Source organism: Chiloscyllium punctatum, chromosome 25 (assembly GCF_047496795.1).
Source record: "Chiloscyllium punctatum isolate Juve2018m chromosome 25, sChiPun1.3, whole genome shotgun sequence".
In the NCBI taxonomy this organism is placed as follows: domain Eukaryota; kingdom Metazoa; phylum Chordata; class Chondrichthyes; order Orectolobiformes; family Hemiscylliidae; genus Chiloscyllium; species Chiloscyllium punctatum.
In genome coordinates, this window is record NC_092763.1 from 20715908 (window position 1) to 20739185 (window position 23278).

General features: G+C 40.7%; 1 protein-coding gene and 1 long non-coding RNA gene across 2 annotated transcripts in view; one reads left to right on the top strand and one right to left on the bottom strand.

Moving 5' to 3' along the window:
• The window catches only part of LOC140495739 (sodium- and chloride-dependent neutral and basic amino acid transporter B(0+)-like), an 81320-nt gene extending 58637 nt beyond the window's left edge, over positions 1–22683 (top strand). The window contains exons 9-15 of the mRNA XM_072594790.1: positions 354–582; positions 9947–10072; positions 12914–13032; positions 13357–13456; positions 17696–17805; positions 18773–18943; positions 22324–22683. Coding sequence (XP_072450891.1) covers positions 354–582; positions 9947–10072; positions 12914–13032; positions 13357–13456; positions 17696–17805; positions 18773–18943; positions 22324–22476 — 1008 coding nt within the window. The 3' untranslated portion in view covers positions 22477–22683. The remainder of the gene's footprint in view (positions 1–353; positions 583–9946; positions 10073–12913; positions 13033–13356; positions 13457–17695; positions 17806–18772; positions 18944–22323) is intronic.
• On the bottom strand, positions 470–6505 carry LOC140495740 (uncharacterized). Its single transcript, XR_011964087.1, has 3 exons — positions 6415–6505; positions 2035–2066; positions 470–663 (listed from the first exon to the last, which is right to left on the bottom strand). It is a non-coding gene; the product is annotated as an uncharacterized lncRNA (long non-coding RNA).
• Positions 22684–23278: the final 595 nt, after the last annotated feature.

A 23278-nucleotide genomic window follows, 5' to 3' on the forward strand; every position in this document is an offset into this window, starting at 1 on the left:
GAACTAGGTCTCTATCTCCATCATCTTTGTGTGATGGAAAGGCATGTGGCTGTGGAGAAGATGTGTTTCTCCTTGTGCTGTTGGTATTAGTATCTCTCCTGTTCCTCATCAGAGGTTTGTAGGGAGAAACAATCAAAGTTCCTGAAATGAATTTGGTAGTGAGTATAAGACAGGTATACAATATACTGTTTAACAGAGATACCAATTAGCAGTGGAAAATTCATTCATTTAGCCCCCCATTAAGTTGGAGAATAAACCCATTCCAGGCTTTTTATGGCTAATGCAAGTTTACACGTGCAATAAGCTTCAGTGTGATTTCCTGATGCTGACTTTTTTTTTCCTTTATTTTATAGGTCTGGAAAGATGCTGCGATACAAATTTTCTTTTCTTTGTCAGTTGGTTCTGGAACTTTAATAGCACTGTCATCCTACAACAAATTCCACAACAACTGTTACCAAGATGCCATTGTTGTCTGTGTTGTTAATTGTGGCACGAGTGTGTTTGCTGGATTTGTCATCTTCTCCATCCTTGGGCATATGGCTCATATCCAAGAGAAACCTGTTTCTGAGGTTGCCCAGTCAGGTAAATGCAGTGTCCACTTTGCTATCTTCTGTTAAAATATTTCCAAACTTTCCAAACATAATGCTGATGGGCAAAGGTGGCCTGGTTGAGAAATTCATGGAATGATGTCAGGATAGTTTTTTAGAACAACAAGTTTGGAAACCAACAAAAGAGCAAGCTGTACCAGACCTGGTATTGTGCAACAAGAAAGGATTAATGCCTAGTCTCGTAGTGAAGCTGCTCCAAGCTAGCATTTTATATTCCGCTAGAGGTGCAGAAGTGAGTGCAAGATATTATAGTAAGCTTAAATGCGGACAATTACGATGGCAGGAAAACAGCTGTCTAAATTGAATTGGCAAATTTGATTGAAGTGTGTAATTCAATTGAGTCACAGAAGCAGCCATATAGTGGGATTTTCAGAATAGATAGAAGATATAAATTCTAAAGAGAAATAGCAATTCCAAGGGACAGTCCCACCATTCGTGGTTAACTAGAAACATTAAGCAGCATCAAAGTTAAAGAAAAAGAATATAATTGTGGGTAGAAAGTTGGCAGGTCAGAAAATTTGGCAGAATATAAGGTACAGCAAAGAATGATTTTAAAAAATTCACAAGGTAGAATTAGAATTGTAAAGAGAGATACATAAAGGTTTAATATAAAATATAAAAGATAAAATATAAAGATTTTAAAATATTATATATATTTTAAAAAAAGTTAACAGGCTGAGCATTGGGCATATAGAATGCGAGTCTGGAGAATTAATCATTGAAAATAAAGAGATGGCAAATCAGTAACATTCCAAAAGGAGCAATAAATCTGGGAATGGAAGGGAGGGAGGAACTCAGGATAAACACAAAAACCTGAAGTAGAAATGAGCAAATTGTTGCAGAGTGGTCTGACGAATCTGAGTGCTGAATGACTTTATCCTTGTGGCAAGTGATGTAGTCGATGCATTTACTTTAATATCCCAAAACTCCCTTGATGCAGGAAAAATGTGATTCATTTGGAGAAAAGCAAATGGGCCTGCTTGATTAAAAAAAAGGGAGAGAGAAAGAAGGCAGGAGAATACAGGTCAATTAACTTAACATGTATCTTGGGGAATATGTTATAAACTATGATTAAATAAATAAATTATATTGGAGCATTTAGATAAATTTCAGATTATGATGAAGATTCAACATGCAATTTTGGCGGCAAGAAGATGACTCCCAGCTTTTAGCTGTAACAAAAAAAGGTAAAACAGCTTCCACATCTAGCTGCAAGACACCAGCAACAACTACTACTGGAAAAACTAGAACTAAAAATCCCTGGTCCTGCAGAAGCTTGATCTTACCCATTCACACTGCTTCTATTGTTCCAACTCTGAAAAAGAAAAAGGCTTCACAAGCCGTTTACTTTATTAGCTCTGAGCAGACTGCTTGGAAACTCTATCTCAAATTTTTTTCACAAAAAAAACAACAGGACAAAACATACCTCTTAAACCATAGTGTCGTTGTACTTTGTCTCTGGAAAAAATGAATCATCAATACATAAAGTTGGCTTCATTTTAAAAAAACTTTAGTATTATACTATTAGTACACTATAATACATATACATTACACTGACTCTAAGTATGCAGCGATGCCTTACCACAGTCCATTTCATTCCATTTTGTCCTGCCATCAAACACCTCAGTCCTTCACAAAGCCGTGACAATGCGTCGGCAATTACATTCTCTCTTCCTGCCATGTGAATATTTTCAAGTTGAATGCTGCAAGAATAAGCTCCATCTCTTACATTTACCCTTAATTTTTTCCAGAATCTTTAAGGGGATATGATCAGTATATATACTTGTCTCAGATGGATTACCAGCAATATGAATGTTGAAATGTTGATGTGGACTTGTTGGGCCAAATGGCCTGTTTCCTCACTTTAGAGAATTTAAGATTATATAAAGTGAGGTTAGATAGTCCAGTGAGAAGTGGTGAAGTGATGATGGGAACAATAAAGAAATTCTCAGTTCCAGAGATACAGTTTATCCCTGGTAATCATCTAGCTGGATCACAGGTGGGTGTGATGCCTACTGTGGTTGAAAGGCCAGTGGAAAATCAGGCAACTAAGGTGTTAAAGGATGTATATCCTGCAATTTCTCCCAACTGTGATAACAGGTCACAAAGCCATAAGTGGAAACAGAGAGGAATCAAAGAGTAAAGAGATGGAAGTGGATTTTCAATTATCAAAACCTATATTTGATCAAATGGCTGAGAGAAAAAAAACAAGAACAGGCGGAGGTCAAATTGGATATTTTAAATTCAGAGAATTTAGCTGGATTACGACAGAAAAATGATAAACTAAAGCAGTTGTATCAAAAGCTATATACAGAAAAAGAATGAGTTTATCCCAGAATATTACTATTATAAACATGAAACTTTGATGAGGAAATGGAGATGATAGCAAATCCAGCCAGATGACAAATGGGCAGAAGTTATATTACCAGCAGGTTATAGAAAGGAAGGTAGCAGGTAACACACGGATTACCAGGATGTGGGCATTTTGGGGGTAAGGAAACCTCAATTCAAAATACAAAAACATTTTTATTGGCCTGGACTGTATTTGGAACATAGTTGACTTTTGCCAGACATGTGGAAAACCACAGGCAGTGATAAAACCAGCACCCTTATTCCCCATTCCCTCGTTTGTGAATCCTTTTACAGATGTTTTAATTGATTGCTTAGGATCCCTACCGAAATGAAAAATGGGAATCAGTATTTGTTGATCATAATGGATGTGTCTACTCAATTTCCAAAAGCCAATCCATTATGCAGTATCATGTCTAAAAGGATTATGGAAGAGTTACTCAACTTGTTTTACAAGATACGGACTACCCACAGAAATACAATCGGAAAACGGTTCATATTTTACACCAAAATTATTCAAGAAAGTTATGAATAACTTTGGAACAAAAAACTTCAAATCCACTGCACATCATCCAGAATCACAGGGAACATTAGAACCACGTTGGGGGCTGAGAGTCATGACTATCCAGATAACTGGGACAAAGAAATTCCAGTAGCAATGTTTTTCAAATAGAGATGCGCCAAATGAAACTACCAAATTCTGGCCATTTAAGTTAGATTTCTGGCGAGAAGTGAGAGGATTACTGAAATTAAGGAGAAATTGGGGAGTCAGAGTTCGGAGACCACATATGTGTCAAATTTCATGGGAAGATTAAAGTGAGTGAATGAATTGGCCAGACAGCATTTTGAAGTAACACAGCACATGATGAAACAGGAAGCAGACAAAAAAAATCGAAAAGTTGCAATTTTGCCAGCAGAGATAAAATGTTGGTGTTACACCCAGTGGCAGGTGAATGTTTAAAGGCAACGTTTGGTCAGCCTTAACAAATCAAAAGTAAATAATCAAGTGAATTGTTTAATAAGAACACTGGATTGGAAGAAATTTCACATTGTGTATCATGAGAATATGTTCAAAAGGTATTTTGATAGGCAAGAAAAGCAAAACAAAAATATGTTACTGGTTACAACACAGTGGGCGGCACGGTGGCACAGTGGTTAGCACTGCTGCCTCACAGCGCCAGAGACCCGGGTTCAATTCCCGCCTCAGGCGACTCTCTGTGTGGAGTTTGCACATTCTCCCCGTGTCTGCGTGGGTTTCCTCCCACAGTCCAAAGATGTGTAGGTCAGGTGAATTGGCCATGCTAAATTGCCCGTAGTGTTAGGTAAGGGGTAGATGTAGATGTAGGTGTAGGGGTATGGGTGGGTTGCGCTTCGGCGGGGCGGTGTGGACTTGTTGGGCCGAAGGGCCTGTTTCTACACTGTAAGTAATCTAATCTAAGAGTGTAGAACCAAGTTCAGAGGACTCTGAGCTGGACATTCCTCAAATTATATTGGACAATGAAGAAGTTCTCAAAAATTGGAATATGTTAATGAATTACCTTCCAGAGGAATACTGAAATAAGAGTTATTATAATCATTCAATGCTCTCTTCTCACCATGAATTCCACATATTACTACTGCTTCTGGCAGTATTCCTTCTGAAGTACATATCTCTTCATCTCTCACAATCAAAGGTGGACTTGCTCCTGTATCTCTTAAAATCTGAATTTCTTTTCCTGCTCTTGTTGGGATACATGAGTTAAACCTTGCCATGCAAATTCATTCTTTAAAGAGATCTGGCACTTCCTTCTCAACCAACTCTTGATTTGGTTGTAAATTCTTTACATTTTATTAGCCTCCACTGTGTTTTCCTTTACCACTTCAACAAAATTCACTGGCTTGTCCTGTTTTCCCACATCTGTCTTCTCAGTGCATTTTCTAAATCACCAAAACCGTGACTTAATGTGGCCTACTTTATTACAGTGAAAACTCCTGAGCTTTTTTACTTCTCTTTCCCCCTCATGGGTCTCCTTTTTATCTTCTGGTAAACTATCTTTACTCTCTTCAATGTTATCTATTTTTCCTTTACCACCTGAGGATTTCTCTTTTCCCTAATTTAGATTGAAATTGATATTGGAAGCTAAACTTTGATTTATGAACCAGCTCATAATCATTTCCCATTTGTGCTGCGAACCTGACAGTCTTAACTCTCTGCTTTTTGACATGAGTTCTCACTACTTCAGGAAGTAAATTTTTGACCTCCTCCAAAATAATCATCTCTTGAAGCACGTCATATGTTTGATCTATTTTCAGTGCCCTTATCCACTTATCAAAATTGCTTTTATTTTGATCCTTTCAACTTTTCTGAACATTTGACCAGGTTCCTTCCCTAGATTCCTAAAACGTTGTCTTTATGCTCCTGGTACTAGCTCATATGCACTTAAGATGGCTTTTTTCACCTCATCATACTCCCCGGGTACCTCTTCTGATAGTGATTCAAATACCTTACTGACTGTACCTACCAACTGTGTTTAGATCAGCAATACCCACATGGTCACCGGCCATTTCAAATGTTGAAACACTTTCTCAAATGAAATGTAAAAGGCTTCTACATCCTTATCATCAGATTTAGACATCATAGAACATAGAACATAGAAGAATACAGCGCAGTACAGGCCCTTCGGCCCTCGATGTTGCGCCGATCAAAGCCCACCTAACCTACACTAACCCACTATCCTCCATATACCTATCCAATGCCCGCTTAAATACCCATAAAGAGGGAGAGTCCACTACTGCTACTGGCAGGGCATTCCATGAACTTACGACTCGCTGAGTGAAGAACCTACTCCTAACATCAGTCCTATATCTATCCCCCCTTAATTTAAAGCTATGCCCCCTTGGACACATCACTTGGACACATTTAAATAGATCCCCACTGGGCCTTTGGCTACAATGGGATTGCTCTCCATCACTGTCCTCTTCACAACTCCTACCTTTCAATTCTACCTCCACCATTTTAAGTCGACTTTGAATTTTCAGTTCCAACCTCTGAAGTTCAAAAGCTCTCTCTTTCTCCCTTTCTTCTCTCTGTTTGTCCCTTTCATTGCTCAGGTCTTCCTTTCCTTTTCTTTTGGTTCTGCTTTTAATCATAATATAAATTGTTTCATTTCCTTTTTTCTTTTTGTTTTTGTTTTGCCTCTAACTCAAGCTGCTTCATTTTCAATTGAATTTCACCATTTCAGTGGCATTCCTGGCTGTGCTGTGCGAGTGCCACACTTTTTTCCCTTTCCTCACAGACTCAGGCAACACAAGTTCTAGGTTGTTTGCCCATTGCCTTGATCACTTTCTGTAAAATTCCCGAAGTGACTTCTTCCACCCCCATGCTACTCTTAGTAACTGAAAGAGCCATTACTATACAAAGCATCCCGTATTTAAATCAACCAAATGCAACACCTGAAATTAAAACACCAACACTCACCATTGCTTTTTAATCCAATTATCCTGAACCCAGTTAGAGATTTTGATCCTGACAGGCACCCTCATTTTGTTATGGGCCAGACCAAACCCCGTCGAAATATTAAGAAAATAGCTTAGACCTTGACGCTTTCCTTATTTTAAAGGCAAGTGCCAGCTGTTGTGTTTTGGATGCAATTTGATTGGTCAAACTACCAGTCTTGAAGCAAAGCACACTTTATTCATACACTATCATTAAAATATAACAAAAGAAACAAGTAATTGGAATAAATTATCTCTTTTGGAAAACTTAACAGAATACTAGATTAATTAACTACTAAACAGTAACTGTGCTAATATAGTAACGTCCCATAAGCATACCGTTAGCAAAGGCGAATTCAATCAAATAGATTGTCTCATGCAATTCTAGCAGCAAGAAGTGAAACCCCAGCTGTTAGTTGTAACAGAGAGAGGAGAAACAGCTTCAGGACCCCAACAACTGCTATTAATAAAGTAAAACTAAAAGACCTGGTTCTTTGGGAGCATGACCCTCCCATTTGGGCTACTTCTGTTGTTCCAGCTGTTAAAAATACTCATGACTTCAGTAGTTGTTTACTTTCTTGGCTTTAAGGAAACTGCTGTGTACATCTGTCTCAACCTTTCTTCAGAAAAGAAAACAGAACAAAATGCACTTCTTAAAGTATCATCACAATAAGTAGCAAAATGAGCTGAGAAGGGGACATAAGGAGGCCATAAAAAGATATACATAAGATATACATAGGTAAAGATGTGACAAATGGAGTGTAATGTCAGAAAATGCTGTGTTGACAGGAAGAATACAAAGGAAACATCTCATTTGACTAGTGAAGTAGTTCTGAGTTCTAAAATGCGGAGGTATTTTGTTGTCTTACTGCATGAATCACAAAAATAGCTAATATGCAGACTTAGCATGGAAGGAGCAAAGCTTAGAGAAGGTTATAGTTTATTGTAGGGGGGGTATTGAATGTAAAAGGGGGTAGGTTATAGTTCAGTTATGTAGGGGATTAGCAAGATCGCCTGTGTACAGGCAACTTATTTAAGGAGGAAGTAAATGCATTGGAAGCAGTACACAGTAAGCTTATCAGTCTAATACCGGGAATGTGTAAGATAAAGCGATTGGTCGGGCTAGACTTGTATCTGTTGGACTGACACAGTTAAGATCCCAACGGGTCTTCATGGAAGAAATTAGAACTAAGTATTAGAAATAAAGGTATTAGAAATAACCCCAACCTCACTATCAAACCGGCAGACAAGGGAGGCATGGTGGTAGTTTGGCGCACTGATAAAAATTGGACACCCTGTGCTGGCCTCTTACCCGCCCTCTATCTCTTCATAGCCAACTGCCGCCGTGACATTAACCACCTCAACCTGTCCACCCTCTTACCCACTCCAACCTCTCACCCTCGCAAAGTGCAGCCCTCCACTCCCTCCGCTCCTACCCCAACCTCACTATCAAACCAGCAGACAAGGGAGGCGCAGTGGTAGTTTGGTGTACCGATAAGAAGTCCCTCCTCCCTACCTTTTATCTTAGCCTGCTTGGCACACCTTCCTCATTCCTGAAGAAGGGCTTATGCCCAAAACGTCGATGCTCCTGCTCCTTGGATGCTGCCTGACCTGCTGCACTTTTCCAGGAACATATTTTTCAGCTCTGATCTCCAGCATCTGCAGTCCTCACTCTCTTTGAAATAAAGGGGTACCCATTTAAAAATATGTGTTTTATTTCACTCTCGTAGAAGATTGAGAGTCTTTGGGACTCTCTTCATGAATACCTGGTGGAGACAATGTCTTTCCATATTTTCTAAGGTCAAATTCAATAGATTCTTGTTAAGCAGTGGGTGAGAGATAATCTGGTTTGTGCAGGAATGTCGATTTGAGGTTACAGACTGATCAGGTTTGATCTAGTTGAATGGTGGAGATGGGTCACAGTGCAGAGTGGATGACTCCAGCACCTTTTTCTCATGTTCCAATTTCACCAAACCACAATCTCTCTATTCTGTTGGCAAAGTCTGGATCCAATAGTTATTGCTGCAGAATAATATGTACTGACTTTTACAAATTATTGGAGATTGGTTCTGAAGAGGTTTGGAGTTCCATTAAATATTGTGACGTCTTACAATAATTTTTTTAAGTTAGTTAATTGAACTTCCAACTGAGGGGATGTAATCTCAGAGTTGTGGACTGGGGTGGTTTGTAGGTGGGTTTTGTGCAGGTCTCAGGTTAACCAAATTCTTTTGGTCAAGGTTGCAATGAGGATTTGTTAGTAAAGCAACAGTAGCCATTGAATGCTTCAGGCATAAATGGATCGAAACCAACATTGATAAATGATAATATGATCTGATCTTCAAAATACATCAATACAAACAATTTGCACATTTTAATTCTTAAGCTCAGTGTGATAGCTCTGGCTCTCTAGGCTCCCAAAATGGTGAAAGGAGTTACAAGTTTCGCAAGAGCATTATAAAGTTGGAAGGGAAATTATAGAGACATAGAGGTGTACAACACAGAAACAGACCCTTCAGTCTAATTCGTCCATGCCGATCAGATATCCCAATCCAATCTAGTCCCACCTGCCAGCACCCAACCCATATCCCTCCAAACCCTTCCTATTCATATATCCATCCAAATGCCTCTTAAATGTTGCAATTGTACCAGCCTCCATGACTTCCTCTGGCAGCTCATTCCATACACGTACCACCCTCTGTGTGAAACCGTTGCCCCTTAGGTCTCTTTTATATCTTTCCCCTCTCACCATAAACCTATGCCCTCTAGTTCTGGATTCCCCCACCCCAGGGAAAAGACTTTGTCAATTTATCCTATCCATGCCCCTCATGATTTTATAAACCTCTATAAGGTCACCCCACAGCCTCTGATGCTTCAGGGAAAACAGCCCCAGCCTGTTCAACCTCTCCCCATAGCTCAAATCCTCTAACCCTGGCAACATCCTTGTAATTGTTCCACTTTTATACTATTCAGTACATTGCCCAGCACATAGTCATGGTACCTCACCAACTTCAATGCAGACTAAACATTTTACACAGCAGGAAAATAAAAGATTGCTCACTTCTCCAACCTATTAGTCTTTACATGTTTCCATAATGCTAGCTTCCATGACGGCTTTGCATGTCAGGTTGTGGCAGTCTTGGAACTAGCCTGTGTCCTAGCTGCAGATGTTCCTCGGGTTTGTGTCCTATCACTAGCCATCTTCACAGATGTTTCATCTATAACCTTCCCCAAATTAAAAAAAAATGTAAATAATATTTTATATCTATACAGTTATGGCCATATGTACGCTGTGAAGATAACATGTTGGAAATATCTCCATAGCACAAATCTGTCATTGAATTGACAATATAATTTAATGGTGACCCAGGATGGATTGATAAAGGGAAAATGTCACAATAGGGACTGTATTGAGATTGTTTTGGTCTCCTGGTACATTGTTGGTTGAAGTAGAGGGACCTTTATTCTTTCCTTACAGCACAATTGTTTTTACTGAATCACATGTATCCACCATTTAGGTTTTGGTTTGGCTTTCATGGCGTATCCGGAGATTGCTGCACAGTTGCCGTGGGCACCTTTATGGTCCATTTTATTCTTCCTCATGCTGGTCACTTTGGCAATCGACACTATGTTTGCAGCTTTAGGTAAGAACAATGTTTTTTAATCATTCTCTTTGTGGGTTAGAATTACAATCGAAAATAATAAACTACTCTTGGTGAATAATTGGGTGGACGTCCAACCTACCAGTATATCAGTTCTCTGCTCATTGTGTTAGTGGAGAATGGGGATGATTTAACTGAGCTAAAAGTTACATTCAAATTCAGAGGAAATCACCCCAATATTTAGAAAAACTCACAGAAAATTTTATGGTTATTCTATTCCTGAAAATTTATTGCAAAAATTAGTTAAACTGTTTCAATTTTCAATATATTTACCAAAACAATAAAGTTTATACAAATTGCAGGAGGACGTCACTAACCCACCTCAGTTAGCTGCTCCACTGTTGCTTTATAAACCGCTTTTAACTGTCCAAATTGAATTTCTTTGCATTCTCATGAATTGTTTTCTTATTGTTCCTTTTCATTTCTTTATCTAATTCCCTTTTAAAAAATATAATGCTTGTTACCGATGTGCATAGCTATATTTGGGAAATATTCCATCAGGCTGCACTCACCTCTGTAGGAAGTGCCTGGAATTATATGGGTTTTCACTCCTATGATGGAAGGATGGGTGTTAGGTGAATTCAGGTCTATTGTGTCCAGACACAGTTTGGAGGTGTCAGCATGATCTACCCAGCGCTGAGACAGACCCTTCAAAAGATTGGCCTTTGGTCTTTAAGATGCATCTTAGTTGTTAATCATATTTCAGACACTCTGGCTCACTTCTTGCCATCCCAACCCCACCATGCCAATTCAATTCCAGCTCATGCATGAACCCATTACCTCAGAATTCTGACTGAACTTAATGCCACTCAGTACCACCCAATGTTCCTTTATAATCTCCATACCAGTTCATCCCACCCCCTCAATCCCAATGGCCTCTGCTTGCACTACATATTGACACATCAGCCACACCCATACTCCATGGACCCTCATATACTCTCTTGTCACTCATTTTGTTTCCATGCCCACTCATTCAACTCACATTCTGAATAGGAACAATGGATTCCATGGAAATAATCACTTACAAACATGCATTCATATTTTTAATAAAATATCATGCTACAATCCTGAAAAAAATCAATCAACCAGACTACTAACACACCAAAAACTATTGACATTTACCATATCTTTACCTTGCACAAATAGCATTGAGCCATTGGCAACAGAGCTCACAAGGAAAAATGTTTATTATAACATACAGCTGGCATGCATCTCATCAAATGTGTCAACAAATTAGATTAGTCCTTATATGGGAGTATAGACTCTCAGTGAAGTATGCATAGTGCACCCCGCCCCCCCTCCCCCAAGTCTGAAAAGGAACATTTGTTTGGGAGTGGCACATCTTTCAAGGACTTGGTGAATTTTCTGTCTCTTCTTGCTCTTCCAGATGGTATCAGATTTTTATACTGACCCCTCACTGCCTGTGGGATGATTACCTTCTGCAAAGTATGACCCAGAAACCTCTCATCCTGCCTGACCATCCACAGTGACTCCAGTTTTCACACAGACTCTGAAATCCTAAGCTTGAAATGGAGCAGCAGGAGACACTCTATACACACGTAACCACCCAAGACAAAATGTAGTGTCCTGAAGATCCTCCAAGGGGCAGGAATAGCATGTAACAGATCTCGGATGTCCATCCATGATATGAAACCTCCTCACTACTCCCTCTCAGGATTCCTCCCACACAATCACACACAGTCTCATTCCTACATTGCTTTCTCAGTTCTCTCCTTAATCCTACCCCAGCTCTCCTCATCTTCCACTACTCTTGTGCAAGAGCATAGGAATAACATCCTTGTCTAACACAAGTCTATCAGTCTCAGTTTTGAAATTTTCTAATAAAATTCATTTTTCCCTGATATAATTTTGGTGAACTTTAGATAAGATTCTATTAAACTTTTCGATTTTTTTTATACCTGTCTATTATGTTTTTATGATTTTCTTGCTTGCACCCTTGAATCTCGCTTCTCGTCCACACTTTTTACTTTCCTCACCATTTAAAAATTACTGTAATGAATACATCTTAAGTCCAAAGGTGTTGTTTGAAACTTGCCTCATTGAGCTCAGTCTACCACTTTATCCCACTCACTTAATCTAATGGTTTCTTTCAACTTTCAGCGCCACTTACCGCACTAACTGACTTAATGTTGTCAGCAAGTTTTTATATGTGGCTTTGAATTTCTTCATTTAAGTCACTGGTGAAAAATTGATAATCCAGTGCAGATTTTGTTGAAAACATACAGTCGCATCCTACCAACTGCAGTAATTATCTGTTATTCTTACTCTCCGTTCCCTACTTGCTAACCAATTTCTGATGTATGTCAGAGATATGCCTCTTATAGCATTTATTTACATTTCTCCGAATGGACTCTTGAGCAGAACTCAATTAAATGTCTCTGGAAGTCCATCTATAGTCTCTTAACTAGCATGTTACTTATTGTAAAACATTCAAATCCGTTTCATTGGACATGCTTTATCCAAAATAAATCTTTGTTGACTCCCCCAGTCAGTTCATATTTGTCCATATCTTAATTGTTTGCCTTTGAATGCAGATCCTACGTTGTCAAATCTCTGTTTTGGGGGCAAACATGTTTAACCACAAATGAGGCTTGCAATAATATTCAGGTTTGAATGTTGTAGAGGATTGACAGCCTGAGAATCTCTCCAATAATTGACAGATCAGACTCAGGATAAAATGGAATGTGTCGCCGTCTGCCCCTCTGATCTTTTGAGCTTTGGTACCTCCGGGTCGGGTTGTTGAAGTACTGTGTAACTTATTAATTTGTTACTGATTGCAAGTAATGATTTTCATTTTCCCAGAAAAACTCATAACAGTTTTGCTGGACAGGTTTCCAAAATATCTACGATCAAAGCGCTTTGCTCTGACATGTGGTATTTGCGTGTTGTTTTATTTGTTTGGCCTTGTGAGTGTAACACAGGTAAGTTGCTTCTATAATTTGTTCTGAGCTTATATATATTGCTAGTTATAACTCGGAAGTCAAAAACTTCAAATTATTTAGAAATAAAGAAAGAGTGTAATTTTGATAGCAGTTATTTTACCATTTGTGTGATAATGTTCAATGATACTGTGGACTGAGTGACTCTGCCACATCTCCTGTTACTAAATACTGAGCCTGAGATCCTAGCCAAGCTCAGATTGTATCTGAATAGAAGTGCACAACTTTTATGTCACAGGGATCATCTGTTTTGTGCAGGAGACTTCTGTGGTTTTCTGAAGAGCTCATGTCTTATTGTAATTTCAGGCTGGAATTTACTGGATACATTTAATTGATCATTTCTGTATTGGATGGGTCCCCATTATAGTAACACTGCTGGAACTCATGGGTGTAAGCTGGCTGTATGGTAAGTTGGGACAGAATTGAAACAGTATTAAAAAAGGCACAAAAATAATTCTGGATGGAGGATTTAAATGTTCACCACCAAGCGTGGTTCGGTAGCAACACTACTGATCAAAGCGGTCGGGTCCAAAGGACATAACTGCTAGACTTGGTCTGTGGCAGGTGGTGAGGGAACCAACAAGAAGGAAAAACATACTTGACCTCATCCTAGGCAATCTGCTAGCTGCAGATGCATCTGTCAATGACAGAATTGGTAAGAGTGACCACTGCACAATCCTTGTGGAGATGAATTCCTACCTTCACATTGAGAATAATCTCTATCGTTGTTGTGTGGCACTATCACTGTTCTAAATGGGATGGACTTCGAACAGTGTGGTGCTGGAAGAGCACAGCTGGTAAGGCAGCATCTGAGGAGCAGGAGAGTCGATGCTTTTGGCATAAGCCCTTCATCAGAAATGATCTCCAGCATCTACAGTCCTCACTTTCTCCTAGACTTGGAACAGATCTAGCAACTCAAGACTGGACATCCATGAGGCACTGTGAGCCATCAACAGCAGCAGAATTGAACTCCAACACAATTTATAAACTCATGCCCTGGCATAATCCCCACTTAACCATTACCATGCTCCTCTCATTTATCTCTTCACCCTTTAGGCACTCTGCCTGTATTCCTGATGAAGAGCTTTTGCCCGAAACGTCGATTTTCCTGCTCCTTGGATGCTGTCTGAACTGCTGTGCTTTTCCAGCACCACTCTAATCTAGAATCTGGTTTCCAGCATCTACAATTATTGTTTTTACCATTACCATTATGTCAGGGGATCAACCCTGGTTCAATGGAGAGTGCAGGATGATATGCCAGGCGCAGTACCAGGCGTAACTGAAGATGACGTGTCAACCTGGTGTGAAGCCAACAAACAGGACTACGTGCCAAGCAGTATAAGCAGCAAATGGTAGGTAGAGCTAAGCGATCCCACAACCCATGAATCTGATCTAAGCTGAGCAGTCCTGTCACATCCAGTTGTGTGTGGTGGTGGTGGAGAAGGCTCTACAAATATCCCATCCTCAGTGTAAAAGATAAGGCTGACGCTTTTGCAGCAATCTTCAGCCAGAAGTGCCGAGTGGATGATCCATTTCGGCCTCCTCCAGTGGTCCCCAGCATTACAGATACCAGTCAATTCAGTCCACATGAAATCACGAAATGGATAGAGACACTGGATACTGCAAAGGCTACGAGTCCTGGCAACATCTCAGCAAGTGTATTGAAGATATGTGCTCCATAACTAGCCGCTCCCCTACTAAAGATCTTCCACTATAAATACACCACTGTCATCTATCCAACAATGTGGAAAATTGCCCAGGTGTGTCCAGTATATAAAAAGCAGGATATATCCAACCCAGTCAATTAGCGCCCCATCAGTCTAGTCTCGATCATCAGTAAAGTGATGGAAGGTGTCTTCAACAGTGCTATCAAGTAGCAGTTGCTCAGTGACACCCAGTTTTTCTTCCGCCAGAACCACTCAGTTCCTGACCTCATTACAGCCTTGATTCAAACATGGACACAAGAGCTGAATTCCAGAGGTGAGGTGAGAGTGACAGCCCTTCACATCAAGGCTGCATTCGACTGATTGTGACATCAAGGAGCCCAAGCAAAACTGGAATCAATGAGTATTTGGGGGCAAACTGTCTGATGATTGGAATTATACTTGCCACACATGAAGATGGGTTGAAAAGTGTGGCACTGGAAAAGCACAGCAGGTGCCCTTCACAGGAATGTGGGAGTGGGTGCAGGAAGAGGAATGAGAGAAAAATAAGAGGGATGGGGTGGAGGACAGGTAGCCAAGAAGGCAATAGATGGGAAGGATGATGAACAGGTAGGACAGGTTAGGAGTGTGGTGCTGAGTTGAAAGGTTGGATCTGGGATGAGGTGAGGGGTGTGGGGCTGAGATTTGGAAATTAGTGAAGTCGATGTTGATACCGTGTCATCGAAGGGTCCAAAGTTTGACCAAGGACACGCAAGTCCTGTACTGACTCCACTGCCAAATCCTGGCCGCCTGACAACTGGAAGAAGAACGCTACATCTTCTGCCTTGGGATACTTCAACCATACGGCATCAACATTGACTTCACTAGTTTCTAAATCTCCCCTCCCCTCACCTCATCCCAGATTCAACCCTCCAATTCGACACCACCCTGTTAACTTGTCCTACCTGCCTATCATCCTTCCCACCTACCCGTTCCACCCTCCCCACCAACTTGTCACAATCACCCCCCTTTGCATCCACCTATCACCTTTCCAGATACCTTTTTCCCAACTTGAACCCTCCTGTTTATCTCTCAGCAACCCCTCCCCAACTGCCCCACATTCCTGATACAGAGATTATGCCTGAAACATTGACTTTCCTTCTCCTCCAATGCTGCCTGGACTGCTGTCCTTTTCCAGCGCCGCACTTTTCTACTCTGACCTCCAGCATCTACTGTCCTCACTTTCTCCTAGTCCACATAAGAAGATGGTTATTGTTGTTGGGAGGTCAGCTATCTCAACTCCAGGACATTGCTGTAGGTGTTCCTCAGGGTAGTGTCGTGGGCCCAACCATCGACAGTTGCTTCGTCAATGACTTTCCCTCCATCATAAGGTCAGAAGTAGGGAGGTTCTTCGATGATTGCACAGTGTTCAGAACCATTTGCGATGATTCAGATACGAAACACTCCATGTTCAAATGTATCCAAGATCTGAACAATATCCAGGCTTGGGCTGACCAGTGGCAGGCAACATTCGTGCCACTCAAATACCAGGCTATGGCCATCATCAATAAAATATGATGTAACCACCTACCCTTGATATTCAGTGGTATTACCATCACTAAATTCCCCACGATCAACCTTCTGGGTTATTATCGTTGACCAGAAACTCAACTGGACCCAACACACAAACACAGTGGCTACAAGAGCAGAGTAGAGGCTAGGAGTACTGTGGCATGTAACTCACCATCTGACTCCCCAAAGCTTGTTCACTGTCAATAAAGCATAAGTCAGGAGTGTAAAGAAATACGTCCCATAGGCCTGGATGAGTGCAGCCCCAACAACACTGAAGAAGTTTGGTATCATCCAGGACAAAGCAGCTTGCTGGATTGGTACATCCACATGCATCTACTCCCTCCACCACTGATTCACCAAAGATCCTCAGACATCGCCTTCCAAACCCATGACCACTTCCATCTTGAAGGCCAAAGGCAGCAGATATATGGGAAAGCCACCAACTTCCAGTTCCCCTCAAATATATTCACCTTCTCAACTTGGGAATATATCACCATTCCTTCACTGTTGCTGGGTCAGTATCCTGGAACTCCCTTCCTAATGGCATTGTGGGTCAACCCACAGGAGGTGGTCAGCAGTGGTTCAAGAAGGCAGCTCACCACCACCTTCTCGAGGGCAACTAGAGACTGGCAATAAATGGTGGCCAGGCAGCAATGCCCACATCCCACAAATGTATGAATAAATAACAAATTTAGATAAAATTGCCGACAGTTCTTCATGGTTCTTCAAAAAACACAACACGGATGAATTGAATTATATGACCTGGATAGTACTTCATATGGGAAGACAATTGGATAAGAAGATGGACCCTCTTTTTAATTATCAAAGATCTGTCCTTAAGTAGTTAAAGAGCTTCCTGCACCAACCACTTGTGAACATCTTTTGTTGATGGGTTCCAGGTGGTTGTTGTTGGGATCAGTTTTGCTGCCAGCGTGTTTCTGTTATTTGCTGATGGGGAGTCTATTCAAATATCTTCATCTTAAGTCCAACTGCTGTTTATTATAGAACTCCTTCAATTCCTCCCAATTATCAAGGCAAGTGGGGCAACAGAACGGCTGGTGTATTCATGATATTTCCTGTGACCTCCTGTGCTCCAATCTCCTTTCTTTGTCTCAGCATAGGACTCACTTTGATTCTCCATGCTCCCTCATTCTGATAACAGGTTCTGTCTGTCTCAGGACAGATCAGCAACATGAGCCTTTTTTAGAGAGAGACTTCTTCAGGATGTATCCAAATATTTTATTTTCATGATAACTAGGTTTGTGACAGGGAACAATTTACTCCCCTAGTTTGAAATCTCGAGTGATCCCTTCTCTGGTTTAACCTGTTCATGAGTGCCACTCAGTCCAAGGTGACCTTTGACAGTAAACAAGCTGCCCTGAAGACAGGGCAAAGCATGTAATGGTGTCTTTCTGCTTCCTTGTTCACAGGGATAAACAGATTCATCAAGGACATTGAGATGATGATTGGGGAAAGAAATTGGCTCTTCTGGCTGTGGTGGAGAGCGTGCTGGTTTTTTATCACCCCGTGTTTGATGGCAGTAAGGAGATGTCACATTATTACTAAATAAGTAATTGCCAACTAATTAAAATATCAAATATATATTGATTAGAAACATCAACATTGGCAGAGCTTTGGAACTGCGATTGGTAGAATTTTATAGACAACAAGGCTTCCTAGAATACCATATCTTCATAACATGGCTACTGTGGCTCTCCACCTCAGTAACATGGGCACTCCTATGGTGTAAGGGATTGGGAGGGATAGTCACAGTTTTCTCCAGAGTCAGTCACAACTCAAAGGAAAGCAGAGTTTCAGGGATTGGAATGTGTTGTGAGCAAGACAGGGGGGAGTTACAGGAGGTCAGCAAGGAGTTTCCGCAGATAGGAATCCTAAACAGCAGGTACAGTGTACTTGCTACTCGTGATCATGGGATAAAGGCTGTTCACTGAATAGCCAAATGGTTAACCAAGGGATTATGTAGTAAGAGGCAGTCCAAGTGGCTAAGGGGTTATTTATAAACAAAATGCTGCATTCCTAAGAGGTGTGATATCTTGGGGAGTGATTGCATTTTCTGCAACCTTAGACAACTGAGGATATGTCATGTACACATGGTACAAGAAGGGCACAGCTACATGTTAGACATTTATAAAGCTAGGAAGAAATTCAGGAGAAAACTCTTTAATCAAGGAACAAATATAATGTGGAATTTGCTAATATGAGAAGCAGTTCAAGGAAATAGTAAATATTTAAGGGAAAACCAGATTGCCATATGAGAAAGAAAGGATGAAAGCTGGGACAGATAGAGTTGGATGGAAAGCAGTGGGAAGTGTATCATTTGGAATTTAAGCACTAGCATCAATCTATTGGGTTGAATGGCCCTTTTTCAGATGTGTGTTCACATGTAATTTTTCAATGCTTTAGTTTCAACATTGTTCAGCAATCAAAGTGGAGAGAATCAGTCTCATTGTGCTTATGATTTTGTTTTGTGCAATCATTTTAAATAGGTTCTCTTGATTTGGTCCTTGACAACATTGGCCCCACCAACATATGGACCTGTTGAATATCCTGTCTGGGCAATAGCACTGGGCTGGTGTATGATCATCTTCTGTATTATGTGGGTCCCCATTGTGGCCGTGGTGAGAGTTGTCCAAGCTGAGGGCTCCACCTTGTGGCAGGTAAGGAAACATGTTGATGAATTTCAAAGAGGATATACAGAGATATTTCCTCATGTGGGGCAATCTAACAAGGGGTAGACGATTTACAATAGAGATGAGAAATTACTTTTGTCAAAGGCTCATAAATCTGTGGAACTCAGTGCATGGTGGATGCCAAGATATTGAGTAAATGTAAGGTGGAGATGGACAGATTTTTAATGAGCAATGGATTAAAGTTTATGGGGAGCGCAGGAAAGTGGAGTTGAGACAGAGATGAAATCAGCCATGATCATATTAAATGATAGAGCAGGCTTCAGGAGCTGAATTATACTCCTGCTCATAGTTAGAGTCATAGAGAATCACAGACCCTTCGGACCAACTTGTCCATGCTGACCAAATATCCCAAACCAATCTAGTCCCACCTGCCAGCACCCAGCTCATATCCCCCCAAACCCTTCCTACTTATATGCCCATCCAGATGCCTTTTAAATGTTGCAATCATACTAGCCTCCACCACTTCCTCTGGCAGCTCATTCCATAAACACATCATCCTCTGAATAAAAAAGTTGCCCCTTAGGTCTCTTTTATATCTTGCCCTCTTACCCTAAACCTATGCCCTCTAGTTCTGGACTCCCCCACCCCAGGGAAGAAACTTTGTCTATTTACCCTATCCATGCCCCTCATGATTTTATAAACTTCTACAAGGTCACCCCTCAGCCTCTGACGCTCCAGGGAAAACAGTCCCAGTCTGTTCAGCCTCTCCATAGAGCTCAAATCCCCCAATCCTGGCAACATCCTTGTAAATCTTTTCTGAACCCTTTCAAGTTTCACAACATCTATCCGATAGGACAGAGACTAGAATTGCACACAATATTCTAACAGTGGGCTAACCAATGTCCTGTACGGGTGCAACATGACCGTCCAATTCCTGTACTCAATACTCTGACCAATAAAGGAAAGCATACCAAATGCCTCCTTCACTATCCTATCTACCTGCAACTCCACTTTCAAGGAGCTATGAACCTGCACTCCAAGGTCTCTTTGTTCAGCAACACTCCCTAGGACCTTACCATTAAGTGTATAAGTCCTGCTAAGATTTGCTTTCCCAAAATGCAGCACCTCGCATTTATCCGAATTAAACTCCATCTGCCACTTAGCCCATTGGCCCCATCGGGTCAAGATCCTGTTGTAATCTGAGGTAACCCTCTTTGCTGTCCACTACACCTCCAATTTTGGTGTCATCTGCAAAATTACTAACTATTCCTCTTTTGCTCATAACAAAATCATTTATGGAAATGACGAACAGTAGTGGACCCAGCAATGATCCTTGTGGCACTCCACTGGTCACAGGCCTCCAGTCTGAAAAACAACCCTCCACCACCCTCTGTTTTCTACCTTTGAGCCAGTTCTGTATCCAAATGGTTAGTTCTCCCTGTATTCCATGAGATAGTTCTTCTGTTCTGATGAATTGGTTTCCCAATTTGTACTACTCCTTCAGTGAGTCAGCAGAACATTTGAGAAAATAAACAAATAACTATTTATGTTCTTTTACTGGGTAATCTGGTATACTTTTGTATGCTGCATCGATTTTTATTCATGCCGTTACTTAAAAAGGGTCAATGTGTGCAAATTGTGGGTAAAATATCATAATGGGCTGAAAACAAGCAAGGTACGACAAAGCCACGTTGTTGCTTTCGTTCAGGTAACACAAGACTTTCATACTGCCTGCGAATTTAAACGAGTTATTTATTTCTAGGGTTGGAGGAATGCATCAGTTAGCTCAATTGATTAGGCAACCGGAACATGGCACAGAATGAAGTCAATAGCACAGGCTCAATCAAATCTGTACCTATTCTGATTGTTCATGGAGATCCTGCCTCCTCACCTAATGCCATGTTTGTGGTGTAGCTATCCTTAAGCTGTATGGAAACAATTGTTTTTCGCTACTGGGGAGAAATGCCTATGGTTTTTTTTCTCATACTGTACACTGTATCCACCAAAGTCAAGCATGCTGTTGAATGGCTGTACATCACCGAAGTGAGCACCAGTAGCAGGATAGCTGCCCCCTTCTTTTATTTCTGAATTTAGCCCAACATTGAGATACACGTATTTGTGGCAAAGTTGGTTCCTCATCATGTCCAGAAGTATTTCTTATATTTTCTATCGGGTTAAAGTGTGCAAAATATTTATTTAAGCTCTTTGCTGTTTCCTCATTCCCCATTGTAACACCTGTTGACAAAGGGCCTATGTCAAATTCCAATACATATTTCCTGTTTACCGTAATGAGAGAATATTTCAGTCACTTTCATATGTCTTGTTGGTTACCTCTGTATTGTCTTCTTTATTTCCTTTCCAACCTCTGACTCCCAATTGTCTGACTTATCTTCCTCTGCATCCTTAGGCCTACCAGCCTTCTTAGCAACAGATCAATTTGTACTGCTCCTTTGATCTATGATTGTCTTCCATTTGTTTGGATTTAAGACCCTCGTTCTCAAGAGCTGACAATATGAAATAGAGAAATTCAAGATACTGCCGTCATTCTTCCATGAAAGCTCCTGTCCCACAATGTTACTGTTAAACTCTTCTGATCACAAAGTCTTAGATTCAGTTCAAGCTGTTTCCCAACTGGTTTGCTGAGATATTGTATTACAAAGTACATTTTAAATATTTGATGAACTTTCCCTACCCATTGTAACAATGTTCAGACGAGGCTGGAAGAGGGATGGATGAGTGGAGGTGCAGAGGAATTTGTTCTGATAGTGCTGTGCGGGGGAACACTGGGGTAGACAGAAAGTTGGGACTATCACCTGTAAGTGCTTTGTGATTTACTTTTCCTGTCCTTTCTAGGAGATTAAACCACCTGGGGACTGTTTCCATGTTCTCAGGAGTGTCCTACCGCTGCACACTGCTCCGGCAAACTCCAGCCACAACAAGGCAGCTGGCTCCTTGCTCTCTCCATGGGGAGCAATCCCTCTCTTCACCTCGAGTGTTGGGAAATGAGTCAGAATGGGGTGGGATTGAGGTTTTGGCAGGGGTTTAAAGGCAGCTTTCTCATACCTTTGTGTCATCGTTCTTCTGCTTTCCCAAGGAAACTAGGATATAGCCATTCCAACTGTTGCTTAGGTCCCTTTAAATACTGAGCGTTTCATGAGCAGGCAGGACCTGTCACTGGGACTCCAGGACTGGTCAAGAATCCTGGGGCAAAGATGAATTAAACCATCACGACCAAGCCCAGCACTGAAACAATGAGACCACTTGGGCTTCCAAATGTGATTTCTTCATTACATTAAAATCAGGATTGATTGATTACAATCAGGATCTCTTCCCCACATCCCCCTACTAGAAGTTGATGAACTGGTTAAAATCAGGCGGGATGTAATACTTTGCTTTTCCTTTTACAGAAGGTATCTGCTGCTTGTGCATCAGCCCCTGATTGGGGTCCATACTTGGAACAACACAGAGGGGAAAGATACAGGAAAAGGCCCAATTCAACAGAAGTTTCTCATGGGGTACAGCTTCTAGCCACTCATCCAAAATGTGAAACTTTACAGTAAAAGTTTATTTTCAATTTGTAAACGATTGTCTTAAAATAAACCACCATTCTAGTGTACTTATAGAATGATAGAGTCATAGAGATGTGCAGCATGGAAACAGACCCTTCAGTCCAACTCGTCCAGGCTGACCAGATATCCTAATCAAATCTAATCCCATTTGCCAGCACTTGGCCCATATTCCTCTAAACCCTTCTTATTCATATACCCATCCAGATGCGTTTTTTAAATAGATTTTTTTTATTGAAAAAGAAGATTTTTATGATTTTTTTACAAAATTACAAAAATAATACGATTAGTATATTCCACTTTACAATATAATAACAGCACCAATATGAAATTAAAACAAAAACTAACTACCAATCTATTCTACAAACAACCAAAATATAAAATAGGGTTTCATATGTTACTAACAATAAACAAATAGGTAAATAAATAACTTAATAATTATTCAAAGTAGATTTATATCAAGTCATAACAAAACCTGTATTTATACGGGATTCCTCCTCCCAGAGGTCCCCGAACCAGCCAGAACTATTACCATGGCTAAATAACGGCCCTGGACTGTATGGCCAAAATGTGTCAGTATAGCTCACAAAAGGCTGCCATGTTCTGTAAAATAATTCCGTTTTTTGGTGCACCATATTCATAAGATTGTCAAGGGGGATATATTCCATGACTAACCTGTACCAGTTTGAGAGTCTTGGGGGACTTTTGAACACCCAATTCACTTAAATATTTTTCCTCGCACAAAAGGAAAGGATAGTGAATAATCTTCTCCCGTATACATCCAAAGAGGGGAAAT